At 36.0% G+C, this 21,533-nt stretch overlaps 1 protein-coding gene across 2 annotated transcripts in view; it reads right to left on the bottom strand.

The window, feature by feature from the left end:
* Mfe2 (peroxisomal Multifunctional enzyme type 2) overlaps positions 1–21,533 on the bottom strand; it is a 668,623-nt gene that overhangs the window by 533,883 nt on the left and 113,207 nt on the right. For both annotated transcript variants that reach the window (XM_090390952.1, XM_090390951.1), the window contains exon 7: positions 14,447–14,511. In XM_090390952.1, coding sequence (XP_090247078.1) covers positions 14,447–14,511 — 65 coding nt within the window. The remainder of the gene's footprint in view (positions 1–14,446; positions 14,512–21,533) is intronic.

Below are 21,533 nucleotides of genomic sequence, written 5' to 3' on the forward strand. Positions count from 1 at the left end.
GCTGAAATGTTTTACTTGTTCCACAGCTTCTCCATTCACAATACATTGACATTTTCAATGATTCTGCCTATTTTCATTGTCTTTGTCTTGTTATTACTGGCCTTCATACCATATCTATTACAACAGCTATTCAATTTAGTCAGAGAATCTTGCAGACTTGTAGCGGATTTATTTAGAAGTATAACATCACCTGCATAATGCAAAGAACTGACATTAACAATTCCAATTTTGATATCATGTTTAATACCACTTTCCTTCATAATGTGATCCATATAGATAATGAATAACAGAGGGGATAATGTACATCCTTGTCTCACACCAGATTTAACATTAAACCATCTTCCTGTACTTCCTTCAATTCTAACTGCTGATTTACAACTCAAATAAAAACTAAGTATTACTTGATATAATGCCCCATTGACACCATATAACTGCAGCGTATTGAATAGCTTCTCTCTTGGCACCTTGTCATATGCCTTTTCCAAATCGACAAAACTCAAATACAGATCTTTGTTATATTCCCATGCTTTCTTGACTATTTGTCATAAAGTGAAGATCTGATCCTGACAGCCTCTATTTGGCCTGAATCCAGCTTGTTCTTCACCAAGCTTTTCTTCCACAATTCTTCTCAACCGTTTCTCAAGTATACTTGCATAGATCTTGCCAGGAACAATCAGTAGGGAAATACCTTTGTAATTCTCACATTCAGTTTTATTTCCCTTTTTATATATGGGTACTATGAGAGCTCTACTCCAATCATCGAGAATTCGTCCCTCTGTCCAGGCTTTCTGAACTATGCAGTGCAGCCACTGTAAGACTCTTATACCACCATACTTCAGCATTTCTGGTCGAATATCATCTACTCCTGCTCAAGACTCAATAGTGATCACTTCCAATTTCAAATCCTCTGTACACTCTGGTGTTCTGCACCAGGGAGAAACATCACTATCAACAATAACATAGTCAATGAGACTTTTCTTATTCCTTGCCTCTTCTCTCCATGTGAATTTGTGCACATTTTTATGTTGGAACATGGTGTGAGTAATAACCAGTACATGTCCTGAGCAGAAATCCAACAGATATTTCCCATTATTATTAGCTTTGCTCTTTTCTCCAAATTTTCCCAAAATATTTTTGTATGTCTTACAATCATTTCCTGCTCTGCTATTTAGATCCCCAACAAGGACCAACTTTTCCTTTTTCATTATGTCAGTTGCTTTTTCTAAAGCCTCAAAAAATTCCTCCACTTCTACCTTAGTAGAAGTGGAAGAACCTTCTGTGGGACCATAGGCACAAATAAGTCTCATTGTCCAGTTCCCCATTCTACTTGAGACTGACTGTCATTCAAGAAGATTAGCCTCGTATTTTGTGTTGAATACTATGGCTACTCCTTCTTTTCGTTGATTGTTTTTGCCTGAATATAACATTTTGTATTTATTGCTCAGAAAGGTCTCACCAGTTTTTGTCTTTTTGTTTCAGTCACCCCTATTATGTTGATCTGGTACTTATCTAATTCCTCAGCTAGCTCCATTTCTTTGCCATTCAGGCTTCTTATGTTGATAGTACCGATCTTTAACTCTGGTAATGTTGAGTTGGGTTGTGTTTTCAGATTCGTTCCAGTTGCTGACTTTTTGCTGTTCACCCTGGTTCCCTGGCGAAAACAACCGTGGCCTTGTTTAATGGGCGACGCCCCAGCTGGCATGAAATTTTGTCATGTTGTACCATCATTTTGTATTTTGGTTTAACCAATAAGGATACAATTTGGTCGGCTAAATCCCAAATTGCCAGCCCATCCTTGTTCGTTCAGTATCCAGATAGATACCCAACAGGGTACACCAAGAGAAGGTGAGGATTGGACATTAGGTCAGAAGCCCTGGTCGGTTCTCTGCATTCCTTTAAAGGCTATGTGGAGGTCTCCTCTCAGTTATACAGCTTTGACCCGTAAGCACCCCAAAAAAACTTAAAGGTGCAAATTTTTAATTCAACTGTTAAATCTGTATTACTTCATGGAAGTGAACCAAGTGAATGGAAATTAACCAAACAAAAAAATAAAATTGATGCCTTCCAAACAAAATGTCTTCACAGAATTCTCAAAATTTACTGGCCAAATAAAATCTCAAATATTGAAATATACAACAAAACAAAAACCAAACCCATTACAACAGAGTTAAAGAAACACAGATGGACAAGGATAGGCCATGCTGACATCAGAACACACAAGAACAGCATTGACATAGGCTCAGCTCCTGCTGGTAAAAGGAAGAGGGGAAGACCCAAAATGACATGCCGCTGGATGGTAATCGAAGAACGAAACAAACTAGGATGGTCAAGCTGGGGGAGAGTAAGAGAAGCTGTACTGGACTGAAGAAGATGGCACACTAAACTCGTGGCCTCATACACCTTATAGGTGTAAAAAGCAATAAGTCAAGTCAAGGTGTATAAATTCCATTTCCTTCCTGCCATGCGATCGCTCTTTCTTCCAATCTATATCTCCATAGTTGAAGTCCCCTATAATATCACTCGCTTGCACTCTTATTAATTTGCTGATGCATATCATCCAAATCATCCTTGGAACCTCTCTCCTGGACTATATGCAACATTTTTTTTATTTATTTTTTTATGTTGAGTCTAGGGAAAGGGGGAACTTGATTTCATTTGAAAGAGTACATTGTATTAGTTAAGAAACTCAGCAGGTGGGGGGGGGGGAGAATGTTTCACAATACAGCAGTTGCAGGGATGAAGGAATAGGAAAAGAAACTTATTCTGTTTGTTTCACGGTGCACTATGAAGGGATGTTGAGCAGCAGATGCATGTGTTCCAACCAGCTTAGCAGTAAGTGGGAGAACTATTGATGTTATTTCAGATGAGCATTTCTCATGGAAATATTTGTAGCATATGCATATCGCAGAAACTAAACGTCTGTGCAAAAGTGGGAGGGAGATAAGAGATGGGTCATTAATAAATCTAACCGCTCTCTCCTCTGTATTGAGTCAAGCATTTTGAGGGAGCTTTCAGGGGCCCCACCCCAAATGTGAGAGCAGTATTCAATAGCTGGGCAGATTTGTGATTTGTATAATGTTAACAGCTGTTCAGGGGTGAAGTAATGTCTTGAGCAAAAGAGGGAGAGAGATCCTAGTTTTTTTGAAGCTGAGGATGCAATGGTTGTGATGTGTTTATGCCAGGAGAGGTTTGAAGTCAGGGTAATTCCAAGAAGAGAAATCTCAAATTGTCTGGAAATTTGGGTATTGTTAAAAAAATTTACTGGAAAAAAAATGGTTATTTTTTTATGAGAAATAGGACAAAACTGGGTTTTATTAGCATTGAAATTGATGAGGTTATCTCAACCCCAATGGAGAATTGAGGGCAGTGGTGGTTGATGTTTGTAGGTTGAGGTGAGTTGTGTAGAATAACGTTTATCGAATGAAAGGAAGGAGTGCAATGTGCTGTCGTCTACAAAACTGTGTATTGGGTTGTCAGTCAACTGAAGTAGGTCTTTGATATATGGCAGGAAGAGGATTGGTGAGAGGACAGAACCTTGTGAAAACCTAGCATTAGTTGAATGGTGGGAAAAACCATCCACCACACATAGCGAGTATCCAGACAGAAAGCTGGCAATCTAACTACAGAAGTCCAGAGACCAAATGATGGTAGTCTTCTGAATGCAAAATTCAGAAGAGGAAGGGAGGAAGATATTGTTGGGCTATATGGATTGGGAGGAAATGAAAGAGGAGATATGTTGTTGGATTTCTGTAGAAAACATGATTTAGCAATTATGAACACTTGGTTTAAGAAACATCCAAGAAGATTGCATATGTGGAAAGCCCAAGGGGAGGATATAAATAGAAGAAATCGTATAGATTACGTTTTGATAAACAAAAGATATAGAAACATTATCAAAGATGTGACAACACAGATCATATATTGTTATCAACTAAGATGAAAATTAATCTAAAAATAGTAACTACAAGGAAACAAAGCAAATCACGGAACATAGAGCAGCTGAAAATATAGCAAATATGGCGAATAAATTCGCAAGGAAAGTAGAGGAAGAAATGAATGAGAGAAATATACAAAAAAGTGATGATGCAAGTGAAAAATGGAAGATTCTGAAGGAAAGCAAAATCACTGCTACAGAATTACTTTTAGCCAAAAAAGAAAAGGAAAGAGAGAAAAGAATTAAACCATGGATGACGGAAAATATTTTGAGGAAAATAACACAAAGAAGTTATTTTCTTTGTGTTAATAGTTAATAGTAAAACAGACGAGAAAAAAAAGCAGTATAAAGACTTGAGTAGGGAGATAAGATACAAAGAGAGATAAGAAAGAAAAAGGAAGAGTGGTTAGATGAAATAAGTAAAGATACAACAGCAAAGGCAGAAAGAAATGACATAAAAGATATTTATAAAAATATTAATATGATGACAGGAAGGAGAAAGATGCAAAGGATTGGAGCAGTCAAGAATGAAAGAGGTGAAATTCTGATAGAAAAAGAGAAGATATTACAGAGATGGAAAGAATATGTAAGTAAACTTTATGAAGATAGAGAAAGAGGAGAAAATCAAATGAAAGAGCACAGTGGGCAGAGGCTGTACATCATGAGGGAGAAATTGAATCTAGCAATTCAAAAGATGAAAGAAGGAAAATCCCATGGAATAGATGGTATACAGATAGAACTTATAAGGAATATAGGTGAAAAAGGTATGGAGGTGTTATGGCAAATTATTAACGGAATTTATGAGGGACAAGAATTACCAGAGGACTTTAGGAGATCAATTTTTATCCCCATTCCAAAAAAAAAAATGGAGTTTTGGACTGTAACAATTTTAGAATGATAAGTATTATAACTCACACAGCAAAAATTCTGGCACAAATAATTTTGGAGAGAATTAAGAGTAAAATAGAAAAAGAAATGAATGAGGAACAGTTTGGATTCTGAACCTGAATGAGGAACAGTTTGGATTCTGAACCAACAGAGGAACTAGAGAGGCTATAACTTGTCTAAGAATTATTGGGGAGAAAACACTAAACCATGGTGGAAAGTTGTTTTGGGGATTCCTAGACTTTGAAAAGGCATTTGACACAGTGAAACATATAAGGCTTTTTGACATTTGAGAAAATATTGATATTAACTCTTACGACTTGAAATTTTAAAGAGATTGTATTGGTCGCAAACAGCGTCAGTATGTATTAATGGAGAGGAAACAAAAGAATTCCCAGTGGAGAGAGGAGTTAGACAACGATGCAAGTTATCACCATTATTGTTTAACCTTTATAGTGAACAAATGCTTAGAGAGGCACTTGAGGATGTAAAAGAAAGAATAAAAATAAATGAAGAATCATTAATAACTTAAGATATGCAGATGATGTAGTGGTGATGGCAGAAAGTGAAAATGGATTACAACAAATTCTTCAAAGAATTCAAAACTCCTGTAAAGAGTATGGACTAAGGATTAACACAAAGAGGACCAAGATAATGATAATCGGCAGAAAATAGGAGATAATGTAAAGATAAGATGTGAAGGAAAGATTTTAGAAGAAGTGGAAAGATTTTAATATTTAGGTAGCTGGATCTCAGAGAAAGGAACTTCAGAGTTGGACATTAGAAACAGAATAGGCAAAGCTAAATCAGCATTTATGGAAATGAAGAGAATTTTAATAAACAAGAATATTAACATAGGTGTTAGAGTTGGAATAGTTAAAGCAACAGTTTGGATTATTGCATGTTATGGAAGTGAGTCATGGACACTCAGAAAGAGAGATATGGAAAGAATTAATGCATTGGAAATGGGTGTTATAGAAAATAGGAAAAGATTAGCTATACAGAGCAAATAGCAAATCAAGAAGTTTTAAGAAGAGTTGGGATGGAAAGAACACTGCTCAAGAATATTATGCAAAGAAAGACCAGATTTGCAGGGCATTTTCTGAGAGGTTCTTCGGGACACCTGACAAGAACTATATTACAAGGAAAAGTTGAGGGGAAGAGAAGACATGGAAGACTAACTAGAGAGTGGTTCAATGACATCGTGGAATGGACTGGTTTAAGAATGACAGAGGCGACAGACTGAGAAAGGAGAAGAACTGCTCATCTGCTGCAACTCTCTTGCTAGAGGATGCTACCGGACGACAACAACCATTACTTTGGATAGGACTGAGATAAGCAAGATAGGGCAGTAGTTGGACAGCAGTGACTTGTCCTTCTTGGGAATGGGTGAATATAGGCCAGTTTCCAGGTTGCAGGATGGATGCCAGTGGAGTAAGAGAGTATATATATATAGGCGACATAGGATATGAGTCAGTTCTGGTGCAACAAACTTTCAGGACAATTGGAGAGCCATCAGGGCTAGGAGACTTTTGTGTCTAATTCAGACAGTAATTTTCTAATCTCTTCCTGGCAAAAGGATATAGGGAGCATTGTATGTTGGACATCTGGAATGGTGGGGGGGGGGGGGCACTTACTATTGTCATGTATGTATTGGAAGCAAAGTGTGAGGCCAGAAGATTGGCTTTTTCTGTGGGTGATGAAGAAAATAGAGCCATCTGGGTATGATAGGGTGGGAATAGTGTTGGGCAGAAGTTACAGCCAATTGCTTCGGCAAGAGACTAAAAGGCTCGGCTGCCATTTGAACAGGCTGCTAGTTTCCTACTTTTAGCTTTTTCAATAATCTGTTTTGGAAGCACTGGTTTTTTTTGCATCTATTTCAGGCTTCAGTGTAAGCTCTAAAGGTGGATGGTGTTCTTGATCTGAGCTTAGTTATGGTATGTTTTTTGGTTTTTCATTTGTACAGCCTTAGCACAGGATTTTAGTTAAGGAATGGCAGTTCAGAATAGTGTGGGGAATGTATGTTTCCATGCCAGTGAGGATTACTTTGGTGATAAGTTTGGTGCTTATGTTTGGGTTGGAAGGCCAGAAGCAATGGTCCAACCATGGGAATGTGACATAGAGGTTGCAGAGGCTGTCCCACTTGGCACAGTTATAATGCCAAACTACTCTTGTATTGGAATGGCTGTGTAAACATTGTTGCATGGGGGGGGGGGAAAGAAATGAGCACTAGATTGTGGTCAGAATTACCTAAGGGCCCACTGCTTTCACTGCGTATTTGGAAGGATCATTGGTGAGGAAGATGTCTAGAGTGTTTGGGGAGTTATTCGGGTTATCTGGTATTCTGGTTGGCATCTGAACAAGTTGTGTAATGTTGTTAGTGACGACAAATGTTTCAGCATCTACCATTTAGTTAGTCTTACTGGTCTTGATCTCACACAGATTGCTTCAAATGAACAGCCACCCTCCTGCCTATCTCTTATTCTTTTTTTGCTCCAATTCTTCTGTTATCAGCTGTATCCCTCTCCAATCTAATCTTCTCTGAAAATACTAAACCCTTCACATTCTATCCCTGTAACTACATCATCTGCCATTAGCCAAGTCTCACTAATGCCTATAACTTTTGGCAAGGTTGTACTAACCAATGCCAAAATCTTCCTCTTGTTCCTGATACTTCTAGCATTAGTATATAGAAACTGCAGGCCTTTAGGCTCCAACCCAGCACCTTTACTTAATGAATTGACTATCCTATTTAATATTTTGGGCTAGAGAGACTAGATTCTGCACTTGTTGGTCATTCTCACTCACTCACCTCATGGATGTCTTCACACACATTCAGCTGTATCCACCCTAATTGCTTAAGTTTTCCTGAATTTGTGCTTCAGAATGCTTTATGAATAAAGCCCCCTGAAACCTAACACCATACCATTTAGATGCAGTCCATCAAGCTTAATACAAATCTTTCTTTTCATCAAACACAGGCCATAGGTTAACAAACTACATTCTTTTTGCACAACCTATATGTTGATTTGTTTACCATCAACTCCTCAATTCACCTGTATCATAGGATGGCAGGAGACATGCAATTTTTACCTTCTCACTCTTCTTTTTGCTTCATTCAACAACTCCTTCACATCCTCCCTCATAGAATACTTCTCACGTCTCAGATCATCAGTGACAATAAAAACAATTAGTTCTTTTGTCTTACAACTAATATTAATTTTTTGCAGCAGGGAAACATGATTTTGTTGATTATACTTTTCTTAAGTATTCCTCTGATTAGTGAGTCCTTGTATACAATTTTCTCCTTACCATTTTTTTTTTTAATTTGTTAACATTTTCTAAATTTTTGCATCAAGCCATCTGATTCTTTATCTTCTCATCCCTACTAATCTCTTGCCGTTTCTGCAAATTTTCGATATTTTGCTTTCCTTCAAAGGATAACATTAAAACATGCTATTTCCTTATCTAAGTCTATTTTGTTCTCCTGTATTTCCACCACCATGTGCAATATTAATTCCAACATTTACTTTTCCATTTTACCATTGATATTATGTGCTCTACTAACATTCACTTTGTGATTTTCTTCCTTGACCACTTGCATAATAACTAAAATGCTTTTTTTGAATGTTAGTCAAGTGGGTTTTTAATTTATTTTCCTACATGTTTTGCCGATTTTTGCTATCGGCATCTTCAGGGAATACAATTGGTAAGCTATATGAAGGTAACAGACTAGGTTTTAACTGACAGTTCTAATTCATACAAAATTAGTATTGTGCAAGACAATGTGCGTGTCTCGGGAACATGATTTATTTGTTACGAGACATAATGTAATTGGCGTGAAAGTTCATTTCTTTGATGTTTAGTGATCTGATTAAAGCTTTCCAAATTTCCGGTAGGATTAGACCTTGATTCTTATTTAGGTTTCCTGTTGAACGGGCGACCGTAGCAGCCTCATTGAAAGTTCTGGAATGGTAGTTCTCTTCTATATATAGAGCATATGACTCTTATCCCACTCAATGAGATGGTTGGTAGAGGCAAAGTGACAAGAAAGGCCTGAAATATCGTGTCTGTTGTTTCTGACATATCCTATGTGCTTTCTGTCTCGTTTTGAAGCTTCTAGAGGTCTGACCAACGTAACTAACACCACAGGAGCAAGGAATGTTATATACTCCAGAGTACTTGTAGAATGGATGAGGGTCTTTCGGTGATCTTAAAAATTTCCGAATAGTATTGATTCGCTTGAATGCTACTCTAATCTTGTGTGGTTTTAGAAGGATAGCCAATTTTTTGGAAATACTGCTGACAAATGGAATAGTTACAGTACTGATGTATTGGGAATCATCACGTTGTCTTTGTGGTATATCCAAAAAGATTATATTGTTGCAGTCTTTTAGGATAACCGTTTAAGGATAGCTCTCTGGATATTGTAGTTAATTCTTTTTGTAACTCATCTTGGTCTGTTATGTAATGTACAGCACTTTTCTTAAGCATATGGATAATGTTAAGTTTCTGGGATATACGATGAGATGAGCTGAAATGGAGGTAACGTCCAGTATTCGTAGGTTTTCAATATACAGACAGGTTGATACTGTTATTGGTTTGTTTTTTTATTATTATTAGATCTCAAGATCTCAATTCTCAAAAAAAAGGATTCAATTTTGCCTTAAAACCTAGTGCTATTCCTAAAATAGAGTTCATCTGCAACTTAGAAAAAGCCATCTCATTGATACCACACCCAATAGCTAATGACTTACAACTAAAAAGCAGCATAATCCTTTCCGCTCCATCAAGATCTCCTAACACCAACTCTAACCAAATGGAAAGAACACTACTCAAATTAAGGAATAATAAAGACATCATCATACTTAAAGTTGACAAAGGGAACAATACTGTTATCTTCAATACAAAAGATTATGAAAAAAAAAATTAAAAATCTATTATCAGACATGTCTGTCTATGACGTCCTCGGTACGGATCCTATGCAAAAAAAACCATTACGACACCAATGAACTATTACGTGGAATGATTAACTGGCCTATAGACATAATAAGAAAGCTAAAATCCATGCACCCATTGACTCCAAGATTGTATGGCGTTCCTAAAATACATAAAGAAGGCATACCATTACGTCCAATAGTTGATGGAATCTATTCTCCTACTTACCAACTATCTAAATATCTAGATTTATACCAAGATTTTACAACAACACATCCACAACTCAGATACTTATATTAAAAACTCGCAACATTTTATTGAAAAATTAAAAAATATTCCTATATCTGAAGATGACATACTAGCAAGCCTCGACGTCACATCTCTGTTTACAAACATTCCAGTTGTGGAGGTCATCAACATCTTAGACAATTTGTTCCCAAGAAACATCACTACTTTGTTCAATCATTGTTTAACTTTGAACTATTTCATTTGGCAAAAAACAGTCTACAAACAACTTACAGGATTAGCCATGGGTGGTAGACCCCCCCTCTCCTTCTTGTGCTGACTTATTCATGGAAGACCTAGAGGATAAAATCTTATCCCAAATTATTCCATAATCAAAAACTTGGCACAGATATGTTGATAACATCTTTATCATTTGGAATCATACAAAAGAAGAACTAATGGATTATCTCAACCAAATCAATAGTTTCCACCATACCATCAAATTCACATAAGAAATTGAAAAAGATGAAAAACTTCCATTTCTAGACATCCTAATAAAAAAAACAAACCAATAACAGTATCAACCTGTCTGTATATTGAAAACCTATGAATACTGGACGTTACCTCCATTTCAACTCATCTCATCGTATATCCCAGAAACTTAGCATTATCCATATGCTTAAGAAAAGAGCTATACATTACACAACAGACCAAGATGACTTACAAAAAGAATTAACTACAATATCCAGAGAGCTATCCTTAAATGGTTATCCTAAAAGACTCTGCAACAATATTCTCTTTTTGGATATACCACAAAGACAACGTGATGATTCCCAATACATCAGTACTGTAACTATTCCATTTGTCAGCAGTATTTCCAAAAAATTGGCTATCCTTCTAAAACCACACAAGATTAGAGTAGCATTCAAGCGAGTCAATACTATTCGGTAATTTTTAAGATCTCCGAAAGACCCTCATCCATTCTACAAGTACTCTGGAGTATATAATATACCTTGCTCCTGTGGTGTTAGTTACATTGGTCAGACTTCTAGAAGCTTCGAAACAAGACAGAAAGAACACATAGGATATGTCAGAAACAACAGACAAGATATTTTAGGCCTTTCTTGCCAATTTGCCTCTACCAACCATCTCATTGAGTGGGATAAGAGTCATATGCCCTATATAAAAGAGAACTATCATTCCAGAACCTTCAAGGAGACTGCTACGGTCGCCCGTTCAACAAGAAACCTAAATAAGAATCAAGGTCTAATCCTACCAGAAATTTGGAAAGCTTTAATCAGATCACTAAATATCAAAGAAATGAACTTTCACGCCAATTACATTATGTCTCGTAACAAATAAATCACGTTCCCAAGACATGCACATTGCCTCGCACAATACTAATTTTGTATGAATTAGAACTGTCAGTTAAAACCTAGTCTGTTACCTTCATATAGCTTACCAATTGCATTCCCTGAAGATGCCGATAGCAAAAATCGGCGAAACATGTAGGACAATAAATTAAAAACCCACTTGACTAACATTCAAAAAAAGTGTTTTAGTTATAACATTCGCTTTGTTCTTGCAACCTAATTGGCATTTGTTGTTAAACCATTCAACACAAACCATTCACCTGTTTCACTCTCCTTCCATAAATCCTGTAATTTTTGTGATGAATACATCTCACACACACTGCACTGTACAAAATCACAAATTCAAATCACCCATCCATGTCTTTGCTGCCATTGTTCTACCATGCAATGGTGCCATATCATCAATATCTTACTTAAACAAAACATGCAACATTTACTTACAAACTAAATTACACACCCATATAAAATAAAAACAACAATAAGGTAACCTAATATTATTAACTAAAACATGACTTATCTTTTGGCAGTGATAATAACACACACAAAATGCGCCCTATCACAGCGAGCCAATATTCAACAAATGTTCAAAATATGGGAAGTATAAAAGTTTTTTGCAGCGGATAAACTGCATGATACAATGGACCTGGTTAGAAGGTCAAATTCCAGATGACTGGAGTACAGCACTCATAGTTCCTATCTATAAAAAGGGGAAACATACTGAATGTGAAAATTACAGAGGAATTTCTGTACTAAGAGTGCCAAGTAAGATTTATGGAAGTATACCTGAAAAGAGACTGAGAAAAATTGTGGAAAAGAAACTTTAAGAGCAAACTGGATTCAGGCTAAATACATTGGCATTGTCATGATCAATTTTTACTTTATGACAAACAGTTGAGAAATCATGGAAATATAACAAGATCTGTACTTAAGTTTTTGTAGATGTGAAAAAGGCATATGGTATGGTGCCAAAGAAAACTTTTCAAAACATAATTATATGGGATAAGTAGATCATTATACAAATCGATATTTAAGTTGCTTTCAATATTTAAGCACCTATATTTAAGTTGTAAGTCAGCAATTAGAATTGAATGAAATACAGGAAAGTAGTTGGATGTAAAATCAAGTGCAAGACCAGGATGCACATTATCTCCATTCTTATTTTTCATCTACATGGATCACATCTAGTGCAAGTCTCCAAGATTCTTTAATGAAACTGAATAACAGCTATAATAAATTTGGAACGAAAATCAGCAGTAAAAAAAAAAAAAAAAAAGCCCAAACTATGAAAATAGGCAGAAACATAGAAAGTTTCAGATGCATTCTGAATAGAGCATCTATAAATCAAGCAAAAAAATTACAAGTGATATCTGAATATCTTAATATTTCAGATATTCAGATATTCTAGGCAGTATTTAGTGAAGATGAAAAGTTTATCTAATAACTGCCTAGATAGCTGAAATAAGCAAAACCTATGATGTGGAGCCAGATGAATAAATGCACATGGAATAAGAGAAATTATCCAAATAATAGACTAATTTGGAGGAAAATTGTTGATAGATTACTAATAAATGTAAAATTAATCATGTAGTGATGACATAGACCTGAACAACTCTTGAGGTGTGTGTGTGTATCAGGAAATTGATGGTGCACTAAGTAAAATTCTGATCATTGGGGTTCTTTTCGTTTTAGATCAATCAAATTCGACCATAACATGGCTTCAGCAGGATTCACTATACCAAATGCAAACCAAATGAGGCTTTTCAGCATGAGCAGATACAATCAAATTTCCCACTTCCAAGATGGCTTGAAGTTCCTTTTAGCAAGAGCGATCAACTACATTTTCTGCAAGGAACACTTAAAGCTGATGGCTACAGTGACTTTCTGAAAAGAAGGTTAATGCCATTTGTAAATCAATTCGAAACATCTGAACACTGTTGCAGAATGAAGCTACACTACAGAGCTAAAAAAAAGCACGAATAAAGTAATAGTAGGATAAGCATTGTTTTAGGTAGACACATCCATATTAATTAAATAAAAAGGTTATTTTTTTCATTTCTGCTATAAAATTTATCTATTTCTTGCCTTCTCCCTTTCCTGCATAAAAGAGTACAAAATGCAGGAAACAATACATGTGTGATCTAACCAGTTGATCTAACCAACTGTCATATTTGTTACTGTAATTTAATGCAATTTGTTACTGAGAAAATAACCAATGAACTTTAGTCATATAAGTTTTAAAAGAGGTATACCGTGAGTAGACATATCGATACAAAATTAATAACGGAAAAAACTCGCATACAAAGATTATTTAATAGTATAATTTTCGCCTGTGTGTCACAGGCATCTTCAGTACATTAAGCTCAAATTAAACAATAACTGACAATTCCAAAAAGCGCCACCTAAGTAGCTGGTGTAAGATAACTAAAAAGGTCAATAAATTTCCTAAAATAAAAATATAAAAAAAATCAATACAATAAAAAGTTAGGAAAGATTAGCTGATTTGTAAAGTACTATCTCCCATAAAGGGGATAGACGTAAGCGCCGTCGGATCTGTTTAAGTTAGGAGAATGAAGTAGAGTTTCACATGTTTCTTTATAAAGGCGTTCCATGAGAAAGTGACTTTTGTGAAGAACTCTAGTCTTTCTCTAATGAACTCTGTGTCTAGTGAAGATGGCATGATTAGTGTATAGAGTAACAAATGGATAAGTAAATCATGTGAATTAAGTGTATGATCACCACCAACCACATACAAAATTATATTCTTGTTCTTGGACTTTTTTTCTAGGGCTTTTAGACCAATGACTTGTCAATTATTCTTAATTTCCATAACTGTAAGGTACTTAGTCATACATTTATTTTATAGAAACTTGCTGTTAGCAGAGGTGAAAAACCAGAACTTCCAGGATTAAAAAACCTTGCCACCTCCACATGACATCAGGAGGAAGCTGCATAAGATGTACAGGATTACAACAGAGTAAAAGCAAATCCACATCCAACTAAATAATCAAGATAAATGACCACATTTTTTTTAATGACAAAACTGAACTAAGTTAATAAACTAGGCATTCAAAATACAGTTAGCATTAAATACCTGATCCATAATTTGATTGGCCAAAATTGCCATATACACCGGCACCTGAAGATGTCATAATGATCCTTAGGGGAAAAAAAAAGACAAGTAGACAGTTAAAAGGATTTCCAAATATTAATAAATACTTGTGATACAACTTTAACAATTACTAAACCAGTTCTAAATCTGAATGTTTTAGCAAATGTGTGATATTTTCCCATGTTCGTGCAAATGGAATATTACTGACATATGAACCACAATGCATTTTCATTGCATCTCCCTGTTAAGTGTTAGGTGAGAGCAGTTAATTCTATTGGCATAGTCTGCTACATCTTCAAACACATGTATGCTCTGGTTTGTTTGTTAGAGCAGACGTTTGAAAAACTCGAGTTTTCAGAAGCAAAAATCATGACAGTCTGTACAAGACAGGTAACTCACCTTTGGTTTATATGATAATTTTATTGAAACAGCTGCTGAGATAAAGCCAAATTTTACAAAACAAATTTCATCTCATTTCAACCTATTTTTAGCAATATATACATATTATAGTGAATTTAAAGTGATCATAGAACTAGTTGGTTAGAGTGAATTTCTTTTAGTATATAACATTTGTGTCTATGGCCTACACTTCCCAACAGTTTAAGGTAAACAAATTTATCACAATGTTTGCTATGATGATAGTAGATTGTATTTACTTTGAGTTAATAAATTAAATTACTTGAAATAACTGAAGCAATTCAACCAAACTAAAATACACCATAAAGATTGAAAGAACAACTAAATTGTTTTGATACTAGAATACCATGATTTGGCATAAACTATTAAAAAAAATTTTTTTTTAAAAATCAGCTCCTGTATAAGGAGTAGGCGAGGCTGTTTTTTAGCCCTAAGAAAACTTGTGTTAAAACTTATTTGTAGAATTTTCACCTAAGTTTCATAGGTATATTCAGTACAGATTGGCATTCAAACAATAACAGAATTTTCTGTTATTATTACAGTAACCTTCATGGAGTTAACACTCGTGAGAGACCGACTCAACCAGCGACTGAAGTTATTTACACTCCTGCATTCACAATGCACTCTAGTAGTGCATTCCATACCAACAACTCTCCATATAAAAAATCTACTCCTCACACCCTTCATCACCACATCTTTATACAACTTCCAGGGATGGCCTCTCGTTCTTCCTATCTAACATCTGCTCATTTTATAATTCCTTCTGCATTCTTCTATCTGGTAGAATCCTTTAACTTGAAGCTCTATCATATCTCCTCTTTTCCTCCTATCCAACAAACTCTGTAAATCACATTCCCTCAACTGCTCTGCAGAATCAATACTCCAGAGTCCTGATATCACTTTGGTCAAATGTAAACTGGGAAACCAAATTTCAGCACAATAGTCCACGTGTGGTTGCACCGATGCCATATACAGAAGTGCCACCCCTAATCTCTACATGACAATGTACTTTTTATTACAGCAGCAGCATGATGTGCAGTCTTTGCAACACTTGTAATATGTCCTTTAAACTTAAGTCCACTGTTTACCATCGCCCCAAGATCCTGAATGTCATCCATTTCTTGAAGAATATAGCATCACTATGTAGCCATAAACCTCAGCACCTTAAAATGTAACACCTTGCATTTATTAATGCAAGGTGTTATCAGCATTACTCCTGATAATTCTACCTACCTTTGCATTATCAGCAAACATTTGAAAATCCCAAGTCAATCCACATGAAATATTATTATTATTATTGCACCCTCCATGGAGTTGGCAGACTCATTGTAAGGAGATGGGGGTTCAACAAAAACATTATCATAGTGAACCTAAAAATTCTAAACATCCCCCTGCATCAACAACATATTCTGGTAATGCTTCCCATTCACTGACGATTCTCCATGTTAAAAATTCACTTCTCACACACCTCTTCACCACACTCTTACGTAACCTCCAAGGATTACGTCTAGTTTTCCTCTCTCGCCTTCTCTTTTTATAATCTCATCTGGATTAATCCGATAAACTCCTCTCAATAACTTAAATGTCGATCATATCACCTCTTTTCCTTCTATTCACCAAACTCTATAATCCACTTTTTTTTTCCAACCTCTCTCCATAGCCAGCAGTCCAAAGTTCTGATATTGTCTTAGTCACTCGCCTCTGGAGTCTCTCTAATGTTTCCATATCATACTGAAAACCAGGTCACCAGATTTGAGCACAATAATCCAAGTGTGGTCTGACCAGTGCTTTATACAGTGGCACAACCAATTCCTTAACATGTAAGAGTACTTATCACAGCAGCACTAAGATGTGCAACCTTTGCAACACTAGCAAAATGCCTGCTAAACTTCAGCCTACTTCAACCATCACTTCCAAATCTCTAATCTCATCCACTTCCTGCAGTATAGCACCATCAATATAGTACACATATTTCTGCACTCCAAAATGCAACACTTGCATTTATTGATATTAAACCTACAACGACAAAAATAACAACAGTCAAGTTATTTTTAGTTGTTTAAAACAACAAATAAGTTAAATAGCAGAGGAGGGGGGTCAAGTACAGAACTCTGAGGCACTGGTCACTGTCCTTTTCTAAGACACTGTTCCATCACAAACAACTTTCTAGTATGTTTCAGAAATCCAACCTCCAATCCATTTAACAAATCTGTTATCCAATCTCATCTTCTGCAGCTTATATACCAATATATTATAGTCCTAATAGTATTTTCAAAAACACAGACTATAAGCTAGTATTCACCACGAACCAAAAATTAGCAACTCTCCTAAAACCTAAAAAATCTCTCACACGCAAAGAAATATTCGAACTCCACAACGTTGTCTACAAATTTCCTTGTCAAGAGGACTGTGACGTCACCTACACTGGCTCTACAAGTAGGTCCTTATGGACTAGATTACAAGAGCACTTCAGGGATTACAATATTCCCATTCCGGAATATCTGAACACAAAAAAACATCACAACATCAAAAAGAAAAATAAAACACAGAGTACAGGGAAGACAGAAATTGCAGCTCACACCCTTGAACTAAAACACGTCCCCCAAATTGACAAGGCCATAATCATAGACAAACAAGACAACGAAACAATGCTAAGAATATCCGAAACTATTGCCATAAAATGCGATGAAAATTCTATCAACGTCCACCACCCTACCTAATTTCCGAATGTTGGACGATCCAGAACCTACAATTTAAGCCACGCCTCCAGCCATATAGCGACAACTAATGCCCTTATTTGGCAGTTGCAATTTTGTCCTGACATAGCCCTACACTCATTTCCGACAAAGTTCCGAGGACGGTCACATGACCGAAACGGTTCCACACCCCATTAACCCTGCCCCAGTTGACACATAAGTTTACCTTTCCTCCCCCTCCCCCCACACAAAAATGCATCCTAATTCAAAATAATATCTGTATACATTTATATATTATAAATATTAACCAGGGTTATCCAAACTTATTTTCCCACGTCTAAACACCCCCACGGTCCCTCCCTCTTCCCCCCCATTTGTAAACAACCTTCAGCGAGATCATGGAAATGGAAGACATCGTAGAATCAAAAAAGGTATGTACCAAATTTTTCCACCTCTTTTATTCTGCCTTAACTGCCTTCTATACTCACCAATAATGTCCTAAATATATATACCCCTCTTGAGTATTGATAGCCAATGTATTTAAATAAGGGAATTATAATTATAGTCTTCTAATCACTTTTGTTTAGCAAATTTTAGGTGCTTCACTTTCTAACATTTTTGTCTGTATCCTCTAAGAGCACAAGCTGACTTGGAGTTCTCATTTTTCTATCCTTACAACCTCACAATATATTTCTCTGACTGAATCAATGTTTTCTTCAGTCTGCCATTGAATCAACAAGGTTTGGTTCTTGTTTTCAAACTCTTTCTTTTTTTTTCTTCAATGATATCTGTGTATTTGAACCTATAATTCACCTCTGAAAGCTGCTCAACTTTGATTTGTTTTAAGAAATCCTTACACATTCTTCTTTTCAATATGAAATTCAGTTTTATCCTGCTCAAAACTAAGTAGTAAACAATTCTTAATTCAAATCCTCTGTATAATCTTCTCTCCATGTGAATGTGCACATTCATTTTAATTATGTCAACTTATTTTCCTATTTTGAAATTTCCTTTTTAAATTTAAAACTTACATAAAAATAGAATTATCAACAAATAAGATCTGTCTTTAGGTGATTACTATTTTGTTCGGCATAGGCAACAAATGCAAGATAGCAATTCAGGACATGAATTCATGTAGATAATGTTATTTTTTCAATATTATTATTATCATCATCATCATCATCTGAGATCTCCGGGGAGTCAAGGACTCATCAAGGGAGGCTATAAATCATCCAAACCAGCTATCATACCTTTCCTTAAATTCATTCACACTAGATGCACTCACTACCCATAAGGGCAAATGATTCCACTTATTGCTCTCTGGAAAAAAAAATCTAGTTCTTATTCATTTCTTGACTGTGAACAAACTTAATTTCCATGGATGCCCCATTCTCTCTGCCCACCTTCCATATAATGAAAAATTTCATCAGTTGATATCCTATAACACCTATTCAAAAGTTTATAGACCTCTATCATATCACCCCTCTTTCTCCTGTTAACCAGTGTCCAATCCACATGCTCACAATCTGTGCTCATAATCTACATCCCATAATGATATAGATGAGCGAGTTATAACATCGAATTTTCCTGGAGCAAAAATTAAAAATATAACTCAAGTAATTCAAAAACAGAAAAGAAAAGTAAACAAGATCGTAGTTGTAGTAGGTACAAACAATTTAACTGGCGATAAGTTCAGTATGAGAGAGAGGACATGAAAAGGTTGCTGGATGAGGTGAGAGTGAAGAATGAGAAAGTGAAAATCGTTACTATTTTACCTCGCTATGATAAAAATAAATTAAAAAGAAGGGCTATGATGGCAAACAATTCGACGCGTAGGCTATGTAGAAGGAATCGATCTGAGTTTTTGAATGTGTAGAGTGAGTGAGGGAAGTTTGCATTTGTATAAGAGGAAAAGCCAATACCTGAATGCGTTTGGTATCAGGAATCTGGAAAAACTAATAACTGGTATGAGACCTAACACACACAGAGTCAGGGAAACTAAATTATAAAGGGAGGAATAGTATGAATGTGAGTGTAAGAGCGACAATGGTACATAACTGTGTTAGTGACAGGAAGGGGCTTTGTCATGGAAATGTTGACAAGGGGAGAAGGCATTAGAGAAGAATAGAGATCTGCAAGTTGTACAACTGTGTCAAGACAAAGAGTATACAAAAGAACATGCAGGTAGATTATTATGTCTGTACACGAATGCTAGAGGATCAGAAACAAAGGGATAGAGTTTGTTGCCTTAGTCAATATGTTGTGACCTCAGATTGTAGGAATTAGTGAAATCTTGCTATCAGAATCAAACCTACTAACTGGAATTGAGTGTCATGGGTACAGGAAGGATAGAGTGGATAGGAGAGGAGGGAGCGTGCTGCTAATGATATTGGATTACTTAAATCCAGTTAGAGTTGAGACCTATGAATGTAGTAATACTACTAACAATATTTCATGTGGCAGTGAGTTTGAAGCCATCTGGTGTGAGGTGAAATTTAACAAAACAAATCACATAGTGGGGTGTTGTTAAGGACCTGGTGGATCGGTTGCTGGTGATGAAGAAATGCATCACCAAATAGAAAAGATGAGCGCGAAAAGAGTAATCATAATGGGGGGATTTAATTATCCAAATACTGATTGGGGAATAGTAAAATCTCAAGAGAAGAATGAAAATACATTTAATGAGCTGTTGCAGGACAACTTCCTCAAGCAGCATGTCACAGAAGGAACTCGAGCTCAAAGAGTGTTAGATTTGATTATAGTGTCAGAAGGAGTTTCAGTTAAAGACGTAACTATTCTGCTTCCAGTTGGTGACAGTGATCATGCAGAACTCACTTGGGAAGTGACTAAGTTTATGAATGTTCCATTTAGAAAAGATTACATGCTGAACTACAAAGCAGGAAATTATGACCAACTGAGAAGTATACTGAGTTCAGTGGAATGGGATCGGTTGCTGGATGGAAAGAATATCGACAGTGCATGGGAAGCATTCAAACAATACTTCAATGATGAGATATTAGAATGTGTTCCAAGAGTACGAAGAATAAATAGAGTAGGAGTCAAATGGATGTATAATCTTATTAAGCAAGAGATTCGTAAGAAAAGGATGATGTGGAAGGAATGCCGTTTGCATAAGGATGACATCCGTGATGAACATTATAAGCAATAGGCTAGAATAGTCACAACTGTTGTACGGAAAGTAAAGTCTGATTATGAAAAGAAACTAGCTCTGTGTGCTAAAGACTAAAACTAAAAGATAATGCTAAACCCACAAGAATGCAATCGATATGCTGCAAGTAAAAAAAAAAAAGAATGAATATGAAAGAATAACTCTTCTAAATCCAGATGGCGTGAGGGTTACAGATGGGAGAAAAAGTTGTTCAGTTAATGAGTGCCCATATTGTTAAAACCTATCAACCTGGTGAACGCAATATTGAGCTCACTGTTACCTCCTCACTAGATGAAGAAACGCAGGTGTGCAAGGCTGAGGTATTAGATCTGTTGCACAAACTGAATAAGAATTCAGCAATAGGGACTGATGAAATATCAGCACGAATGCTAAAAAAGTGTTCAGCTGAACTGGCTATCCCTTTGACCAGGATGTTTAATATGAGTCTCAGAACATGGAAGATTCTGCAGGAATAGAAGATAATTCCATTGCACAAGGGTGGTGCAAAGACCGATGTATCCAACTATTGACCAATTAGTATCTCAGGAGTGGTGGTGAAGATTTTGGAAAAATTAGTTAGGGCCATATTCAGAAATGGGTTGACAGTGAATCTCTACTTTGCAATGAACAACATGGGTTTACTAAGGGAAGGTCATGTTTTAGCAATTTTCTCACATTGTATAACAATGTTACCAATGAACTAGACAAGGAGAATGGATACATCATGATACTTTTGGATTTTGCTAAGGCTTTTGACAGAATACAGCATGGCAGACTGCTGCATAAA

The sequence above is a fragment of the Typopeltis vanoorti genome, chromosome 3, assembly GCF_054136105.1.
Source record: "Typopeltis vanoorti isolate ZY-2024b chromosome 3, IOZ_Tvanoo_1.0, whole genome shotgun sequence".
In the NCBI taxonomy this organism is placed as follows: domain Eukaryota; kingdom Metazoa; phylum Arthropoda; class Arachnida; order Uropygi; family Thelyphonidae; genus Typopeltis; species Typopeltis vanoorti.